This window comes from Cyprinodon variegatus, unplaced genomic scaffold (genome assembly GCF_000732505.1).
Source record: "Cyprinodon variegatus isolate N-32 unplaced genomic scaffold, C_variegatus-1.0 Scaffold158, whole genome shotgun sequence".
NCBI classification, from domain to species: Eukaryota; Metazoa; Chordata; class Actinopteri; order Cyprinodontiformes; family Cyprinodontidae; genus Cyprinodon; species Cyprinodon variegatus.
In genome coordinates, this window is record NW_015150611.1 from 518,362 (window position 1) to 536,386 (window position 18,025).

The window sequence follows — 18,025 nt, forward strand, 5'->3', positions numbered from 1 at the left end:
TTTACTTTTTTTTTTTTCAGTGGCCCTAATCCTCTTCCGTACTATCCAGAACCCCTCAAGATGAAAAGTTTCACCAGGTTTCATTTCGTAAAAAGTCTTCTTTCAGGAACTTTTTACTATGCGATTATTAATCGAAAACACAATCGACAGATTAATCGATTTCTAAAATAATTGTTAGTTGCAGGGCTAATGTATGTAATTAGGCTGTGTATACAACCGTGGAGCCTTATGCCTTAGATTCACTTCATCACCACATGCTTTTGCTATTAATTTGGAAAAGGATGTTTTTTCCCCAAACAAGAATACAATGTTATGAAAAAAAAAGCATAAATAAATGGTCTGTGTCATTAACCAATGGGCTACATAACCTAAACAGGAGCAGATAGCAGGTCAATATATTCAGATATTTGTTTATTGGCTGATATTACACCAATTTTCAATATCAGATCAGGACACCCCTAGAAGTATATATTATATATTGTGGACCTATAAAAAACATATTTAATATACTTTTTTAATAAAATTTATCTTTTTATTCTGCACCACTCTAGAGGTTCTGCAGATGTATTACTTTTGAAAACTGAATCATTTTAGTGACTAAGTTGTAGGCATAATCTTTAATTTTCAGATTTTGGAAACCTATTTTTGCAATTGGTGCTAAACTTCACTGCATGAAAGTTTTATTTGCCAAGTCCAAGCTTTTGGATATCCTTTATTGTATCGTAGTTGTAATCCTTTACAACTTTATAGCTGCGAATTTTAATTATCTATAGTTTTATTTTAATTGCTTTGGTAAAAGCTGAAGTAGGCGAAGCACTGGCCGGGAAGAGTCAAACTTGTAGCCACCCCTTTTCACTAAAGATAAACCGATACATTAACCAGTCAATATTTTTGGCCACTATCATTTTTTTCCTGTATCAACAACAGTCGATATGTGCATACCACCTCCAATTCATTAATGCATTTAGCAGCCATTCCCTTATATGACGTGCATGTACTGCAGTTCCTTCCATCTCTTATCCATTGTTAATGTTTTCTTTAGTTTTTCATTTACATTGAGACATTTGTAGTATTTTTTAAATTATGTTGTCTTTAAACTTTTAATTAAGTGGAAAAAGAAAAGAAGCAAAATTGGACGCAAGAATCTGCCCACCAAAAACTGGTAACACAATTCGGGGGTCGCTTTGTTGATGTCAAAATAACCGCTATTGGAATTGGCTTTAAAAAAGAACTATCGGTCAATAGTACTTTTAACTACTAAAGACAGACAGCAAAAAAGATCAAATAAGTTTTACAGAAAGACACAAGTAATCATGGTGATAAAAAATATAAGGACTTAAAACCTAGAGATATATGTATAAATAGAACATAGAGAATAAAGACTAACCTTAATGCATGTAGTATTCCCAGTCTAACAACCAAATGGATCTAATGTGATGAAATTACATTGGATCCAGTTTACATTAGATCCAGACTCTCTTTAAAAAAGAATTAATAAATTAAACTTCCAGGGACATACACCTTTATGCATCAGTAGAGGACTATCTAGTGACCTTTAAGTGTCTGTTTAATATTACTTCTTCAAAGTCTATGTCACACATGTGTTACAAGTCCTTCAAAGACAAAATCTGAATCTGTCTAATTTGGAAGTGGCAGGTCAGATTTGTAAATTAATTGTGTTTCTAGTTGATAGCAGATCTCCTCTCTAGTACAATCTGTCCTTTGTCTTAGAAATCCTAAAAAAAAAATAAAATAAAAAATAAAAAATTGCTCCAGCATTTTATGGAGTTTTAGATTAAACCTTTATGAGCTTTCTGTCTTTTCTTGTACAGGTTTCCTTGGAGTGACCCCTCTGCACAACAATGCTACCATCTTGGTTTTTGTTTTTGGAGAATGGTCCAACATGGAGATTATTGGCCATCCTAGAGGAGTGGGACAAAGCATCCGGCCAACACACAGACAACACTAAGCAGTACTGTATGGTTTTGTTCATCAAGTTTGGACTGGAAATAGCAGTGTTTTATGCATGCAACCCCAAAAAGTATAAATACTTCCTGAGCATCTTCGGCCTGTCAATTGTCCTGGCTGATTTTCTTCTTGCATGTTTAATGGGAGCTGCCTTGGTCCTTGGAGCTGAGAAGTCTTTAGCCTCACCCTGCTTCCTCTTGGCCAGTGCCTCAACAGCATATGGAGCTCTGCCACTCCCCATTATGCTCCTGGGCTTTGTGGACTACTGCCTAGACGACATATTAATGTGCAACCATTCAGTATTCTGGAAAACACTCAGGAATGCCATCCTGACACTGCTGGTTTGGGTAGTTGCTGTTAATTACTCCCTTCATTCCAGTTATGTTGGTCCTGTGGAACTGGAACCTATAGCGGGGAAGGTGCTTGTCTGTGAAGTGACAGAGTCAACAATAATTTCAGCCTTCGTTTTGGGACTTTTCATTGTGAGCCTTCTGACATTGGTGCCACTTTGGTCCAGAATTCCCCAGTGGGTACGAGAAATCGACAGGTTGCTAGAAGCTCAGGAGCAGCAGAAGAATACAGGAAGAAAACTGTGCTTTACTTCAATCTGGAATCCAAACCCAGTTACAAAAACCGGACTGGATGAAGATCTGAAGATCAGTTCGATGAGGCCTCCACTGTGGTTCAGCATGATGCTTGGCTTTTTATTGTTCTGGATGCCATATCTTCTAATGTCTGTTGCCTGTATGATCTTTGGTTTTGGACTACCCGCATACCTCGGATTCAACCTTCTGTGGTTTGAGTGCTCCAACAGCCTCCTGGTGGGTTTGGTGTTCTGGGCAAAGAGCAACACAAAGGGGCCTTACAGCAATTTGCCAGAGAACGTTTGTTTATGGCAGGTCTGCTGGAGTTTGAGCAGAGATATACAAAGATCTCTTGTACGTGTTCCTGAGGTAAATCCATCACAAGAAAAGAAAAATATTTCCCTTAATGTGTAAACACCAAGGAATAAAGACCTAGCAATGTAGATTAAATAAAATAAAAAAAACTGGCAGAAGAACTGGACAGTTTTGAATTTGTAGTTCATGCTCCAAGCTACTAATAGTTGTATGTTACTAAAGTTGGACCCAAGAGGAAAGATACTTTAGCTTTAACTGGACTATAATGTACAGTACTCCAAAGCTACATTTGCAGGAAGTAAATGAGCAAAACAGAGCAAAGCCCCTAATTTGCATTAATCTTTTGATTGTCTGAACTTTGCATAGCCCTGCTAAAATGAATTTGGACTTTTATTTGACATATTTCTACAAGTATAAGGTCTGAGTAGGGTTTCTATGATGCTTATGTTAATTTGTGCTATTCAGAGTATAGATATACCATTTTGTCAGCATAGGGCTTTTCAGGTCTTCTGTTTGCAAATCACTCTCTCTCTCTCTATATATATATATATATATATACATAAAATCTAGGAGGTTTACATTTTTTTATCACCAGCTGGTGTAGGTTTAAAAGCGGTTCAACAAGCTGTTGTTTTATTTCCTCTTTTACTTTTCTTACAAGCACACTGTAAAACTGATGGTTACATCCAAACAGAAAAGTTGGGAACTGTACAATATTTATTTCTATTAAGGCTTGAATGTCTCTGTAAAATTAAGTTTGGTTTAAATAAGTGGAATTGCTTTATTTTAAAATAGAGAAGCTCATATTTAAATGGTCGCACACTAGTTTTACTCCATTTTTGTTGAACTGACCATAAATATATTTGTTTGTATTTTAGCCACTAATACATTAGAGGGTGTTCATGTTGTTTTTTGTTATTTGGTGTCCCTATTTGGTTGAAGTAAAACTATAAAAGTAAGTTGAAAGTGTACCAAGGAAAGTAATATATATCAAACTGAACTTATCCTAGTGGAACAGGGGAAAAGAAGAGCTGCGTTTGTAAAAAAAAAAATAAAATCTAAATAAAATATTTAAGAAGTGTGGTCTCTTTTTATTTAAATTAGTCACAACACTTTTAAGTCTATATTAGGGCCAGGACCTTAACACCCTCATGTCAATGAATCAATTATATTTATTTAAAAACCATTTTAAAAATTCACACAATTAATTGCATTTTTTATACATGTTGAAGTCAATAGCGGGAACTTTTTTATTGCCGGTTTCTTGTACATCTGTAAATCTCACAAAGAAACTCAAGAGGCTTTCCACCAGGGATATTCAAGCTTAAAAACCATCTTATCATAACTCCCGTTGCGGCAGCACAGGCATTAGCAATGCTAATGTTAGCATCGACAGTGTAGCAACATTTGCCATGTCAGCCCACATCAGACCAGATGACGAGCTTCAGATCCAACATAAGTAAATCCAAACAAGAAAAACTAAAAAAAATACCTGGTAAAACAAACATTGTTTGTCTAGGTAATTGGCTTAACTAAAATAGTAGCCTCGGTGGTATAAATGTTTTAATTGCACTAAATATTGAATAGCAAATGTTAAGTTCCCAAAGGGAATGCTGCATGCACAGCCCTACAGGCGCAGTCCTGTCAGTATTATAAATTGAACTTTAACTTTTGTTTACAGCAAATTTAAAATCTCGTTGGCATATATGTTTTACCATATTCAATGGAAGGAATTTTGTTATGTTTCCCCAGTTTAACAGAGTAAACGGTAATTAAAGTACTTTGGCAAGTACTAAAATGTCAGTACCTGAACTTGATTTAAAGAAATCTGGCATTAGGACATTCCTAATATTTATACACTGCTAAAAAAATAAATGGGACACTAACACCTTCTAGATCTGATTGAATGGATATAGATATAAATGGGTGGGTGGTCCATAGCTTCAATGCCTTCATCTTGCAGGAACTGCTGGCACAGTCACACTGAGGTCTAGCATTGTCCTGCATTAGGAGGAACCCAGGGCCAAAGGCATCTGCATATGGTCTCACAAGGGGTTTTTGGATCGCTTCTCAGTACCCAATGGCATTCATGCTACCTCTGACGAGCATATTTCATCCAAAGAAATGCCACCCCGCACCATTACTGACGGATGTTGCATGCAGGGGGGCAGTGGGGAATTTGTCAATCCTGGTGTTCCCTGGTAAATGCCAAGCTTCCTGCAAGGTATTGTGCTGTGAGCACATCCCCCACCTGCGGATGTCGGGCACTCATACATCCTCACAAAGTGGGTTTCTAACCTTTTGTGCAGAGACATGCACATCTACGGCCTATTGCAAGTTATATAGCAGGGCTCTGGCAGTTCTCCTCTTGTTCCTCCTTGCACAAAGGCGGAGGTAGCAATCCTGCTCCTGGTTTGTTGCCGTCCTTCTGGTGTACTAGCCTGTCTCTTGGTAGTGCCTCCAGCCTCTGGACACTACGCTGGCAGAGCATGCCCTCTTGCCACAGCTCGTATCGATGTGCATCCTGGATGAGCTGCATTACCTGAGCCACCTCAGGGTTCCTACAGCATAAGGCAAGTTAAATTCAAGACTTTTTAAGACTTTTTAATGCCACTTGAAATAAAAATTTAAGACCAAATTCACGAGAAATACAAGAAAAACCTGCTTGCGACAACTTAACCCAAAGGTTTATTTTAACATAAACCACTGCACTAATGTTTCAGATTTTGAAAAGCTTCCCATACAGGAAGAAAGCTAAAAACACACAAATGACAGATATATTTTAACAATTATTTAACTGAATTCACAAACTTTGTCTTAGCTAGGAACAAAACAGATTAGTTTTAAAGCCTCAACATAACCAGTGCTAAGTCTTTTTTGCAGCTATTTTTCTTTGTATCGTTTTCTTAGTATGTTTGATTTGGTGATAAGTGGAGGCGTTGCAGAGACAAGGGTGGAACAAAACTGAGAAATACCAGCTGTTTCTCGGTAACTCCATTTTGACGCTTTGTGTTTCGTGCTTCGCATGCGCAACTCCACTGCCTTAATTCCCATAGTTCCGAGCTTGAATCGCTTCTTGCACAAAATCCACTGTGCCTCATGTATGTTCTCTGGTTTTAGCCATGGAGAAAACTCTTGGCCGGAGCCAGTTTTTGTTACATTTACACTTGCTCATATTTTCCAGACAAAAAGTAAATGGCGTACCTCCCAAATGTCCCGGCCTCAACAAAGCTTTTATTGGTTCCGCTATCGGGACGGAACCAATGATGGCGAGCCGTTATTTTTTTTATATACAAAAAAAAAGGTCAATTTTAATGTATTTTTCAGATTACAAAAAAAATCATGATAAAAATAATCCTATTTATGATGTTTTAAAAATTAAGACCTACGAAAGACTGATTTAAGACATTTTAATACCAATTAAGGCCTTATTTTTATTTGAAAGAATTCAATGCCTTTTAAGAATTTTTAAGGACCCGCGGGAACCCTGCACCTATGTGGGTTGTAGAGTCCGTGTCACTCTATCACGAGTAGGGCTGGGTATTTTCGCCAAAGTCCTGAATCGATTCGATTTTGATTAATAAAGTACTAAATCGATTAATTTCGATTCGATCTGTTTTTAAAATAATGAAAGTGGTTCAACTGTGTTTCAAAATACTCATGTATTTTATTTTTTCCTTTCATATTAAACACAAAGTGCAAACTAGTAAATCAGACAGTTTAAACTTGAGATGTGAACAAAACTGTCTCAAAAGTGCAAACTTGTTTGTGAAAAGTGAAAAAAATGAAGCCTCACTCACTCAGACATGCATGAGCTGCATTAGCTCCACTGCACAAACCATATTTGCAGCGTTGTCTGTTACAACTACAGGGTGTTTGCTGGTCAGCCCCCATTTGTTAATGTCTTCAACCTATTGGCTATATTTGCAGCTGTCTGGCTTGAAGTAATCTTGAGTGCATCTTTCCTGCTCATTTGAATGTGAATGTCATGTACTAACATCGATTGACATCGATTTTGCAAAAATGTAAACAATCGATTCAAAATCGATTAAATCGATTTTTTTACCCAGCCCTAATCACAAGAGTGAAAGCACCATCAACATTCAAAAGTGGTAAAACCACCAGCCAGAAAGCAGTGGTTTGTCGTCCCCACCTGCAGAACCCCTCCTTGGTTGAGTTTGTCTTGCTGATTGCAAATAATTATTACATGTTTGCACAACAGCATGTGGAATTAACTGCCAATCAGTGTTGCTTCCAAAGTGGACAGTTTGATGTGTTCCCTTTATTTTTTACCAGTATATATGAGTTTTAACTGTATCTGAAGTTCTCTTTTACAAAAACACAGCGCACTAGTTAAGAGCGCTGAAAAATATCAGATTTTCTGTCGTTTGAGGCGCACAAAGGGTAAAGAGATGGTGGGGAAACAGTATCTGATGGCAAGATTTAATCGTCCCAAACACGGCGGAAATGCTACAAGATGAAGCGATCCAAAGGTAATCTTAAAATGTTTATTGGCAACAAGATAAAGAATGCACTTTATGTGATTCTGGATAAGAGATAAGATCAAACTCCACACGCTCCCTAGATTATGAGCTGATAGCACCCATTCAGCTGTGTTGCATGGCAGAGCAGAGCTCCTTAAACGAAATTCCCCAATTTGCTCGTACGCCACGGTTATGATGGAAATTGGAGCACAATCAAAAGAAAGCTGGAATACAATGTAAAAGACAGGATACCAATTAGAGTTGTCAAAAATATTGATATTTAAAAAATTGTTGATACTAAAACTTTGTATCCGGATACGATACTCATTTTCAAAAGCCGCGATATCACCCCCCAAGCATCCCCCCCATCCCCCTCTGCGTGACACTACCCTGCCGATGCTGTGCCCATCTCTCCCTGTCCTCTCCATCACAGTGATGCACAATGACAGTAGAGAGCATGGCCAGTGCTGCTGCTGGAGAGCCAAATCAACCAGGAAGGAAAACCGAAGGATGTGAATAGGCTGGTGTGCAAACACTCTTTCGAGGAAGTGGCATCTAGCCAGTACGTCAAACTTGGCGAAACATCTGAAGGACCGACACCCTGACCTTCTCACTGAACTTCAACAGGTTAGTGTCTTTCATTTCAAACTTATCTATTACTGATGTTATCGTGGCCGGTGGCCCACATTAATGTTGGTGCGTTATTATTAGCCATTAGCCTCACATAGCAATTCAAGGCTAGCGTCACGTTAATGATCATAAACAACGTAAATAAATAAATAAATGTCCATATTACGTTAATTGACACAGTGTCAGTATACATACGCATAGAGTTAATAAGCTAAATAAATTAATGTTGGTGACTGAAAAGTGTCATTTTCTCTCTTAAAGTCACAGAATGAAGCAGAGAGAAGTAGACCTGCGTCCAAACACCATCAAACACAGCCAACTCTACCTTCTATGTTTGACCAACGACGAAAATATGATGCCAAGTCCCCAGAAGCTATGAAAATAAACGGCGCTGTGGCAGAGTAAATATGTATGGATCAGGTTCCTATTTACACTGTGGAGAAACCTGGGTTCCAACAACTTCTTAAGCAGCTAAACCCACGGTATGCTCCTCCCTCCCGGAATTACTTTGTGTAAAGTGAAATCCCAGAGCTGAACAACAGTACAAAATAAACAGTCTTGCAGCAGCTTCTGGGGAATTCCAGGACCACTGACCTATGGACCAGCAGGGCTGCATTCTCTTTCATGGCCGTAACCCTGCAATTTATTACAGAGTCCTGGGGCATGGAGAGCTGGTTCCTGGGATGTGTTGGGCTACATTCAGAGCATACAGGAGACAGCTTAAGGGGGGCTTTGGAGGAGATGGCATAGAAAACATGAAAGCTGGACATAACTAATATGGCAGCCATCACTACAGATAATGCTTCAGATAACAAGAAAGTATTTCTGCAGCATTTCCCATGGGTCCCATGCCTTGGTCACAACCTGCACTTAGCCAAAAAAAAGGGTCTGGATATCAATAGTGTATCAGCTTTCAAAAGGTCACCGAAGATGACCCAGCAGCTGAAGAAAACAAAAACAAACACAGACTCATCCATGACGAGCCAACACGCTGGGACTCAACTTTTGAATCGGTGGACAGGTTTATTGAACAGCAGCAAGCAGTCAGTGCAGTTTTAGCAGAGGACAGAAAGAAGTGGTATCTTAAGCCAAAAGATTCAGACATCACCATTCTTGAGACTGTAAAAGAGGTACTGAGCCCATTAAGCTCTTAGTGGGAAGAAGCATACCACTCTGTCCTCTGTCCTACGCTTAACCTGGAAGATATATTCCACAATAACAATTGATGACACAAGCAGTTTCTTAGAACATCAGCTGAGGCAGAAAATTGGAGATGATCTGAAACACAGATATGAGGACAGGAATCTACAGCTGGTATTGAACACAGCCACCTTCCCTGATCCCCACTTCAAGGACACTTTTACTACATTAAAACAGCATCTTGTGGATAATATGCAAGGTCTGCACAATCACAGAGTCCCAGGTTTTCAAACATCTCCTCCATCTGCAGCCCAGCCAATGAAGAAATACAGAACAGATCTGAAGTAATTTTTATCAAACATTCAGGGGGAGAGCAAGAAACAAAATGGAGATGATACACCAACAGCATCCACAGATGAAGATCCAGAATGCAGGCTCAGGAATGAGTTGATATTATATGAAACCAACCCTGAGCAGAGTGCAGAGGAGGACCCCTTAAGTTCTTACCTCATCTTGCCCACGCTGCCAAAAAATACCTGTATAGCTGCTTCAAGTTGTGCCTCAGAGCGTGCATTTAGTACATCATGGCTCATTTGCAGCCCAAGAAAGGCAAGACTTACAGAGGAACACATTGACATGCTTGTATTTGTAACAAAAAATCTGCAAACAGCAAAGCAAATTCAAGCCAATGCTACCACCAGTGGCACCTAAACAGTGGATCATCTAGAGTGCAAAAAAAGAGGAAAATGCACTTTCTGAACACTGTGGTTGAATAATTCTGTGCACTTTGCAGTTTCAGACTTTTTTTTTTTTTTTTTTTTAACAGGTGCAGATGCTGAGAATAACTCATTTATTGTTGTTTGTTAACTGGTTTGGCTAGTGTCATTGTTATGTGTGTAAAGCATAGCCAAGGAAGTAACACTTGAGTTATTTTATTTATTTATTTTTTAAGGTTATGAACTCTGAACTCTGAGTGGATCTACTGAGAGTAGATTAAAGAACTCAAACAGCCTTTATGAAACCAAAACCTTACAGTTTCCAACCTTAGGTTAGATCAATTCAGAGTGTTTGGTTAAACCTGCCTTGGTAAACAGGCCTCAGGAGCCTTAAACCTAAACCCCCACCTCTAGATTGCCTGCCTTTGTCCAGACTCTGCACAAGTCTTTTCTGCATGCCAAGAACCAAACCCTGAGAACAAACAATCAGTTCTTAATATTTAATAATCTTTTAACCTTAATCTTACATTAAGGTTAAAGACCTCTTCTTTCTTTTCTCAAGACCAAACTCTTTTTGCCGTCCAGTTGCTGTTATAGTGTTGTAAAGCACAATAAAAAAACACCATAAAACACTATAAAACAATGAAAATGTATCAAAGGTCTTTTGTTTTGTTTTTTTAAGCACAACATTGAAATTAAGGACTGCTCCATTTCCCCCTAGTTGGTTTAGAGTTCAGAGTGCAAAAGGTAAAACCACTCCCAACACCACCATCATACCAGCGCTTTGAACTCTGAACCAACGTTTTAGGGGAAATGGAGCAGTCCTTACTTTCATTTTGTTTGAACCAAAACAAATAGAGCTTTTAAACTCCTTCATTGTTTTCTCAGTTTCTTCCAGATTACGGTAATAAATACTAAGAACTGAATGTTGCATCTCTGTGTTTGGTTCTGGGTGTACAGAATAGACTTGTGCAAGCAGATGAAGCAACGTGTGGGCAACAGCAGACAACCTAGAGGTAGAGATTAAGGATTATGACTCCTGGCCTACCAGCACACAATACAGGGAACTAAGTCTTCACAGAAATAGACTTCTTTTTAATAGGACACTTAATTTAGTCACATTAGATTGGGAGATGTAATTTATCTACAAGTGACAAAGATTAAATGCTTTTAACCAGTGTTCATTGATAATCTAGTTACAGCATGTAATACCCTTCTTTGTAGAATACTGTAAAATTTACAATCCAACACAATCCAAATTTATCCTCAATCGCTGATCAGCATCATCAAATTCTTTTGTTTGCTTTTGATGGTCTTTAAATGTTTTATTAGCTGATATGTTCTGCTGTACTGGCCACATTCAACACAGCTGAAATTCAGATCCTGAATTTTTCTTTTCTTTTTTTTTTTTTTTACATGGTCTTATCTATGCAGGCCTTTATTTTTCTGACTAAAGGGTCAAGCATAGAGGCCCGATTAGAAATAGGGCTTAAGGGCCTACAGGATTGATCATAAAATTATATTAGAGAGAAAATGTTTATTATTGTGAAAACATGATCTGCTTAAATACATTATATTCACCTGACTTCACTGCATAAGTTATACACAGATGAGGAGGTTCAATAATTGACTTTATTTTGCTTTGCAGATTATTGCTACAGGTGTGTGTTATAAGTCTTTATAGGGGGTTATAAATCATTTTTAACATAAGACTTCTATTTCATTTTTTTAATGTGTGAGAAAATGTTTTGTTTATCCAGTCAGTGTTTAACTGACTGAATAAACTGGCGCAATAAGTTAAGATACAACAATGTGCTTTTTAAATTCAGCATACTGCAAAAAAGAAAATACCGGTAATAACAACAATGGTATGGGAAAATCATTTGATATAAGAGATTTTATGATATAAAATTGCTGCTTATAAATGAATTATTGGCTGATCAATAAAATACAATCAGACTGATAACTTAATTCTGAATATAAAAGAAAACTTAGGAACATTGACATCATAACTGACCTAAATCAACATTTTGTGCAGATAAATTGGTCTTTAGGGTTGCATCTTTATTTAGTTAAATATACCTGGTCTAAACTTGTTAGGTTGTGCATCGTTTGGCCTAAAACCTTCATAGTGCTGACCTCTAGAGGTTGAAACTTGGCTACTAAAGGTGAATCTTCCTATTAGTTAAAACAGTGCAGCTTAGTACACATCTATATCACATTCTACAAATGGTAGAATGATCTAGGTGATAGCTTTCCAGTTTCCTGCTTGTGGACGCCCTTGTCTTATTCCACAACCTTTGGAAATGTTACAACTATGGCAGACCGTTTTGAAATTTATTAGAAGCACTATCCTCTCTTTAGTTCCATTTGTAGATCCCTAAAATAAGATTCTTCCTGATCAAAACTACATGCCTACAAGTCAGAACTGTAGACAGAGACTTCCTAAATTACATTTTTTGCCAGCAAAAACTAAATTTCTTGATGCAAAAAATAGTTAGTATAAAAATTCAAATACTTAGAAATCTTTATAAATTTTAAATGGCCGTTTCGACATTTATTATCTTGATAGAATACATATATTGTAGATATCAAAAAGCATTTTTTTCTTAGTCAAAATTTACATTTTGGATATCTTAAATTACATTTTTACTATCTAAAACTGATTTAGGATGAAGGATGAACACTAATTTCAGATCTCCATAATCAAGTTGCTACCAGTCATAATGACAATTTCGGATATCAAAAATGAATATAACATTCTAGAAATCCAGAAATCTAAGACATTGAAACTATATTTCTACTAGTGGAAATGTTCTTGTCAAATGTTGTTATATTACTTGTTAAACTGAAATTTTAATAATGCCCATCTAAGTTTTAGATACTTCAAATATATTTGACTAACTTCCAAAAGAATAATGGGGCTCCGTTTTAACATAAAAAAGGCAGGCTGACTAGTCACATTTCTTTTTTTTTTAAGTTTTTATGGCACTAGTGGCTCATTTTGTTTCGACAGCAGGCTGACAGGAAACGCTAAAGCATTGTACCTAGTCAAGATTACAATGTTCCTAGTCAGAACTGTATTGTAGATATCACTAATTACATTTCTGCAAGTAGAAATTTCATTTTAAGTAATCATATTTATACTAGTAAGAACTACATTTCATATATGTACAAATTTTTACTTATCCAAGTGGCTGTTTTAACACATATTTGTTTGACCGGATAAGTATTTCAGATATCTTTAATAGAATTTTTCCCATTCAAAATAAACATTTCCAATATCTGAAATGTAATTCTTACTACTGTAGTACAAAATTACATAAATTTTCCCAATAATGTTTATTGGGCTTGTATGTCCAGGTACCTAAAATAAAATTTTTCCTATCTAAAATAAACATTTTGGATGTCTAAAACTAAATGCTCACGAGGATAAACTCTAATGTCTGATCTCCATAATCCAGTTACTACTAGTCACAATGAAAATTTAAGGTATTAAAAATGAATATAAAATCCTAGATATCCAGAAATCCAATTCTTGAAATGAATAATATATTTCTACTAGTAGAAATGGCCTTATCAGCTATTGATATATGACTAGTTAAATCGGAATTTCAGATATCTAAATTTTAATAATGCCTATCCAAAATCCAGTTATATATATATATATATATATATATATATATATATATATATATATATATANATATATATATATATATATATATATATATATATATATATATATATATATATATATATATACCTAAAAATATATTTTGACTAACATAAAAAAAAATGGCTTAACAATTCAAATAAACAGTTCAGAAATCTGAAATGTAATACTTAATGTAGTTTTCTCCCTGTGGATTTAAAAACAGTAATGGCACCAGTGATAGTTTAATCGCCAGAACCGAATAAAAATAAACATTTTGTTTTGTATACACTCTGTATATACAAAAGTATAATAAAAGTAATCTAAGTCTTGGATATCTATGGTGGCCCATCTACTAGGCCCAACTCGGTGTCATCTTTCATGTTAACCTTATTAAATTTAGGAAACTAGGAGAAGTACTTTTTTAAGCCTATGAGGATTATTCATGGGGAGGTCAAGATAACGGATATATGTTTAATGTCAACTTATCTTCGTATTCGGCAGCCAGATAAGCTGATCAGGAAGGCCAGCTCTCTGATCGAATGCCCTCCAGACTCAGCACAGGAGGTGGAAATCAAATGGATCCAAACTAAATTAACACTTCTGTTAGATAATGTCTCCCACCCCCATGCATGAAGCTGTTGCAGAACTGGAAAGCTCCTTCAGTGACAGACTGCTGCACCCTAAATGCACCAGGGTGTGTTATCACAGATCCTTCCTCCCTGCAGCTGTAAGACGCTATAACCACCACTGTTCCCAACATCCTAAAGAAGTTGTTACATTAATGCTGGTTTTCTACATTAGTGAGTTAAATAACATGCTGCTGTTATTTTGCACCTCTCTGATGTTGCTGCTATTTTAAAATATCCATATTATAAAAATGTCCATGGCTGCATATTGGTTATTTATTCTCCAGATGCACAGTTTTATATTGTTAAAACACTTTACAGTACCCCTTAGAAAAAAGTAGTATACTTGAAGTATACTAAATTGGGAAATTTTTAACTTTACTAAAGTATACTTTAGTAAACACTTTTTATACTTCTCAGTGTAAGTCAAGTACACTTCACTATACCATCGTTAAGTATATGAAACATAGTTTAGAATAAGTAAACTCTAAGCTCACTGCCTGATTTTAAGTATGAAATTAGTGCACTTTTAGTATACTTGAATAAACTACTTTTTGCTAAGGGACATTATTTTATAACTCTTCACTATTATGTTATTCTTATATATTTTTCTACGGTCCACATTTGTGTGACCATTTTTCTGTGATCTAATATGGATATAACACTAGAATTCCCCTATTGTGGGGCAATAAATTGATTTTCTATACTATTATAGCCTTTTTAAAAGCTCCTTAAATATTTATTACAGTGACAAAGAGGGATGATAGCTACTTTAACACAGCTAACTTTATTTCTCTGGTTAACACAGCTTTTATTTTCCCCAGCAAAGGAGAAATAGTAAAGAAAGTAGGTGATCTCCTGACAGACATTGAATAAAAGTAGTCTGGACACATTTTACCCAGATGAAGTACTCTGCACATCATGCTTGGTTCAGGTTGATAAAAGACGTTGCCTGGAACCGGTTCCTACCTGTCCTCCGATGGTGATGTCGAAGAAGACAATCGGATTGTTGGGGTTCGATGGTTGAACAGACATTTTTGGTGCTCTGCTTGGTTTATTAATTAAAAAAATATATATCACACTTGAATCATTTGAATCGCCTGTACACATAGAGCATGCGCAGATCAGACAGGAGGTACGGTGGCTCACGAAAGACATATGAGATAATGGGGGGAAAAAGACAAGCGCGATATGAGCGTTTGAAGGTGCCCCCTAGTGGCCATGTAAGGTACTTCTTCTATCTTCTCATTGGTGGATCGATAAAACGTCGGGTGAATACCGCCACCATCTGTACATTATTTAGTAAATCCGCCTACTGTATTCAGTTTGAGTCTTTTGATGTGTAAAAAAAAAAAAAAAAAAAAAATATATATATATATATATATATATATATATATATATATATATATATATATATATATATATATATATATATATTTTATTTTACTGATTTATTCTCTTCCTCTCCTCTGTTCCCCATATTTTTTTTAGACTTAATTATCTTTCTCTTTTGCTTACTTTCTCCCTCATCCTCTCTTTTAGCAGCATTTTTAAAACACCTTCATCAAAACATCAAATATAGTGACCAACATTGACCTTAGACAAATACTCTTATGAAAGTACCTACTTTACAGATTAAAATCTGAATGATGTGACTGGCATATAATTCCAGTCATCCAGTCAGCTCTTTGTAAAAACACATTTTACTGCATTTCTAATAGCATCCCTTCTTTAGTTAAGTCTCCATCAGATCTTTACATTTTATTCTTTATAAGATAGATTCAGCTCAGTCAGAATGAATGGAGAGAATCAGTTAACATATATGCTCAAGTCTTTGTACAGATGGTCGACAATATTCCAGTACCTGAAATCCTTTTGAATTATTCTATCTTTTGCTGTTAGGCTCTCTTTCCTGCTGGAAAGTAAACTCTACTAGTCTTAAGTAGCCTAATTTCCCAATAGTTTGACACATTTTTTTAGAATTAGAAAAAGAAAAAATTGTTATGATCAATCTAAAAAGCTGTGTTTTGCAACAATTATATACAAAGGCCAATTCTTAAGTCTTTTATTTTTTGAGGGTCTTTGTTGCGTTGTGTTTTGATGCTGTTGAAAAATGAAGCATTAAAATCAGCTGTTAACAGTTTTACAAATCAAACATTTAGTTTTAGGAATTATTCAACTAGCCAGTTTAATTTATTTAGTTTAGCCAGTTTAATTTATTTAGTTTAGTTTATTCATTTAAAGAAACAGGGACAGCGTGCAATAAACATTAACCTCAAGGGGAGAGATGCATTGTACCAGGATATACCTCAAATGCTTATTATCACCCTTACAGTATCTGGGCATGTTATAGTAAAATACATACAGCATCATACATACATCGATAATGGCATTTATATTGACCAGATTTATAATAATTAAAAAAAATAACTATTAATAATAATTAAAAAAGCCTTCACATGCAAAAAAATCCCATTAAAAAAAAATTATTCACACCTTTCACTTACTAAGGACTGCTCTTAGAGACTTCAGAACACACGCACGCACACACACATGGTCACAATTTGGTGACATGAATCAAATTTTTGATTCTGTAGAAGGCGGTGAGGATGGGTGGGGGGCAGGTGGGCTCTCCTCATCCTCCATAGGAAGTACATGCTCTTTTTTGTCCTTTTGACCAGTGAGGTGGTATAAACAGGTGGTTCTGCTTCGCTGATCTAATGGCATGGTTAAAGTTGGCATGCCCTGTCCTCAGTGCCTCTCTGTCACCAGAGTTGAAAGTTGAGTTATATGCTTTTAGCGATTTCTGAACCTCCCCATTCAACCAGGGTCGTTGGTTGGCCCGGGTCGTGATGTTCTTTGTGATGCTGACATCCTCAACGCATTTGTTGATGTAGGCTGACACAGTCATGGTATACTCATCTATATTTATTTTGTTGTCATAGGTTGCTGCAGCTTTAAACATGTTCCAATCAGAGCATCGAAAACAATCCTAAAGTTTCTCCAAAGCCCCAGCAGACCACACTCTGACTTCCCTAACGGTTGGTTTTGCCCTGATTAGCTGGGGCCTGGATGCAGGAATTTGCATGAAAGAAAAGTGATCTGATGAGCCGATGTCGAGGCGGGGACCTGCTTGCATCTTTGAAATTAAAGTAGACTACGTCTAAAATGTTTTGACCCCGAGTTGCAAAGTTCACATAATACAAACTGATATTTCAAATATTATCCAAATAATAATTTCAAAATCTACATGATCTTGCTAAAATATTATAGTTTAAATCACCAACCTTCTGCTGTTAATTTACTATCACAGGAAAAATTAATTGTGCAGAAACATTCGGGAAATGTTATGATTGTGCACACCTGCTGGAAGATGAGATTAGTCCATATATTGATTATGGAAACATTCAACATTCATATTTTACATCCTTAAAAAGTTTTCTGGACATATTAACAAAAATATAAATTACTTTGTACTTAAAGGCACATAAATTATTTCTGTACTTTGCTTTCTTATAAGCTTGTATGAGCATTAATCAAGCAGCATAGCTCTAGAGCAATAAAGATAGGCCACTGTGTGGTTGGCAGTACAACACATTGAGTCTTTATGTTAATACATGCATAGAGGTTAGAGCACTCAAGAAGAGTGCTGTTTTTTTTCTTGAGATTAATTCCAAATATTTTCTCTCTTCTTAATACAAATCTGAGTAAAACAAGAAGCTTCATGATTGCATACAGCAGATACCCTGATTATAGGGCAAGTAACCATTTTTGTGTCACTTGCATAACCCTAATAAATAGATTTATCCCTATCAACCAGTGAGCTAGAAGCACAAGATTGTAAATCCAGCCAAACAGCAAAGATACTACCACTACTACGTGGCAGCACACATAATTTTTACCA

General features: G+C 36.2%; 2 protein-coding genes across 2 annotated transcripts in view; one reads left to right on the top strand and one right to left on the bottom strand.

Annotated features, from left to right (window-relative positions):
• Positions 1–3,383, top strand: part of LOC107086627 — a 5,474-nt gene extending 2,091 nt beyond the window's left edge. Inside the window, exon 2 of the mRNA XM_015377706.1 lies at positions 1,833–3,383. Coding sequence (XP_015233192.1) covers positions 1,863–2,966 — 1,104 coding nt within the window. The 5' untranslated portion in view covers positions 1,833–1,862 and the 3' untranslated portion in view covers positions 2,967–3,383. The remainder of the gene's footprint in view (positions 1–1,832) is intronic.
• Positions 1–15,253, bottom strand: part of ppih (peptidylprolyl isomerase H (cyclophilin H)) — a 36,786-nt gene extending 21,533 nt beyond the window's left edge. The window contains exon 1 of the mRNA XM_015377707.1: positions 15,091–15,253. Within this exon, the coding sequence (XP_015233193.1) occupies positions 15,091–15,231 (141 nt within the window). The 5' untranslated portion in view covers positions 15,232–15,253. The remainder of the gene's footprint in view (positions 1–15,090) is intronic.
• Positions 15,254–18,025: the final 2,772 nt, after the last annotated feature.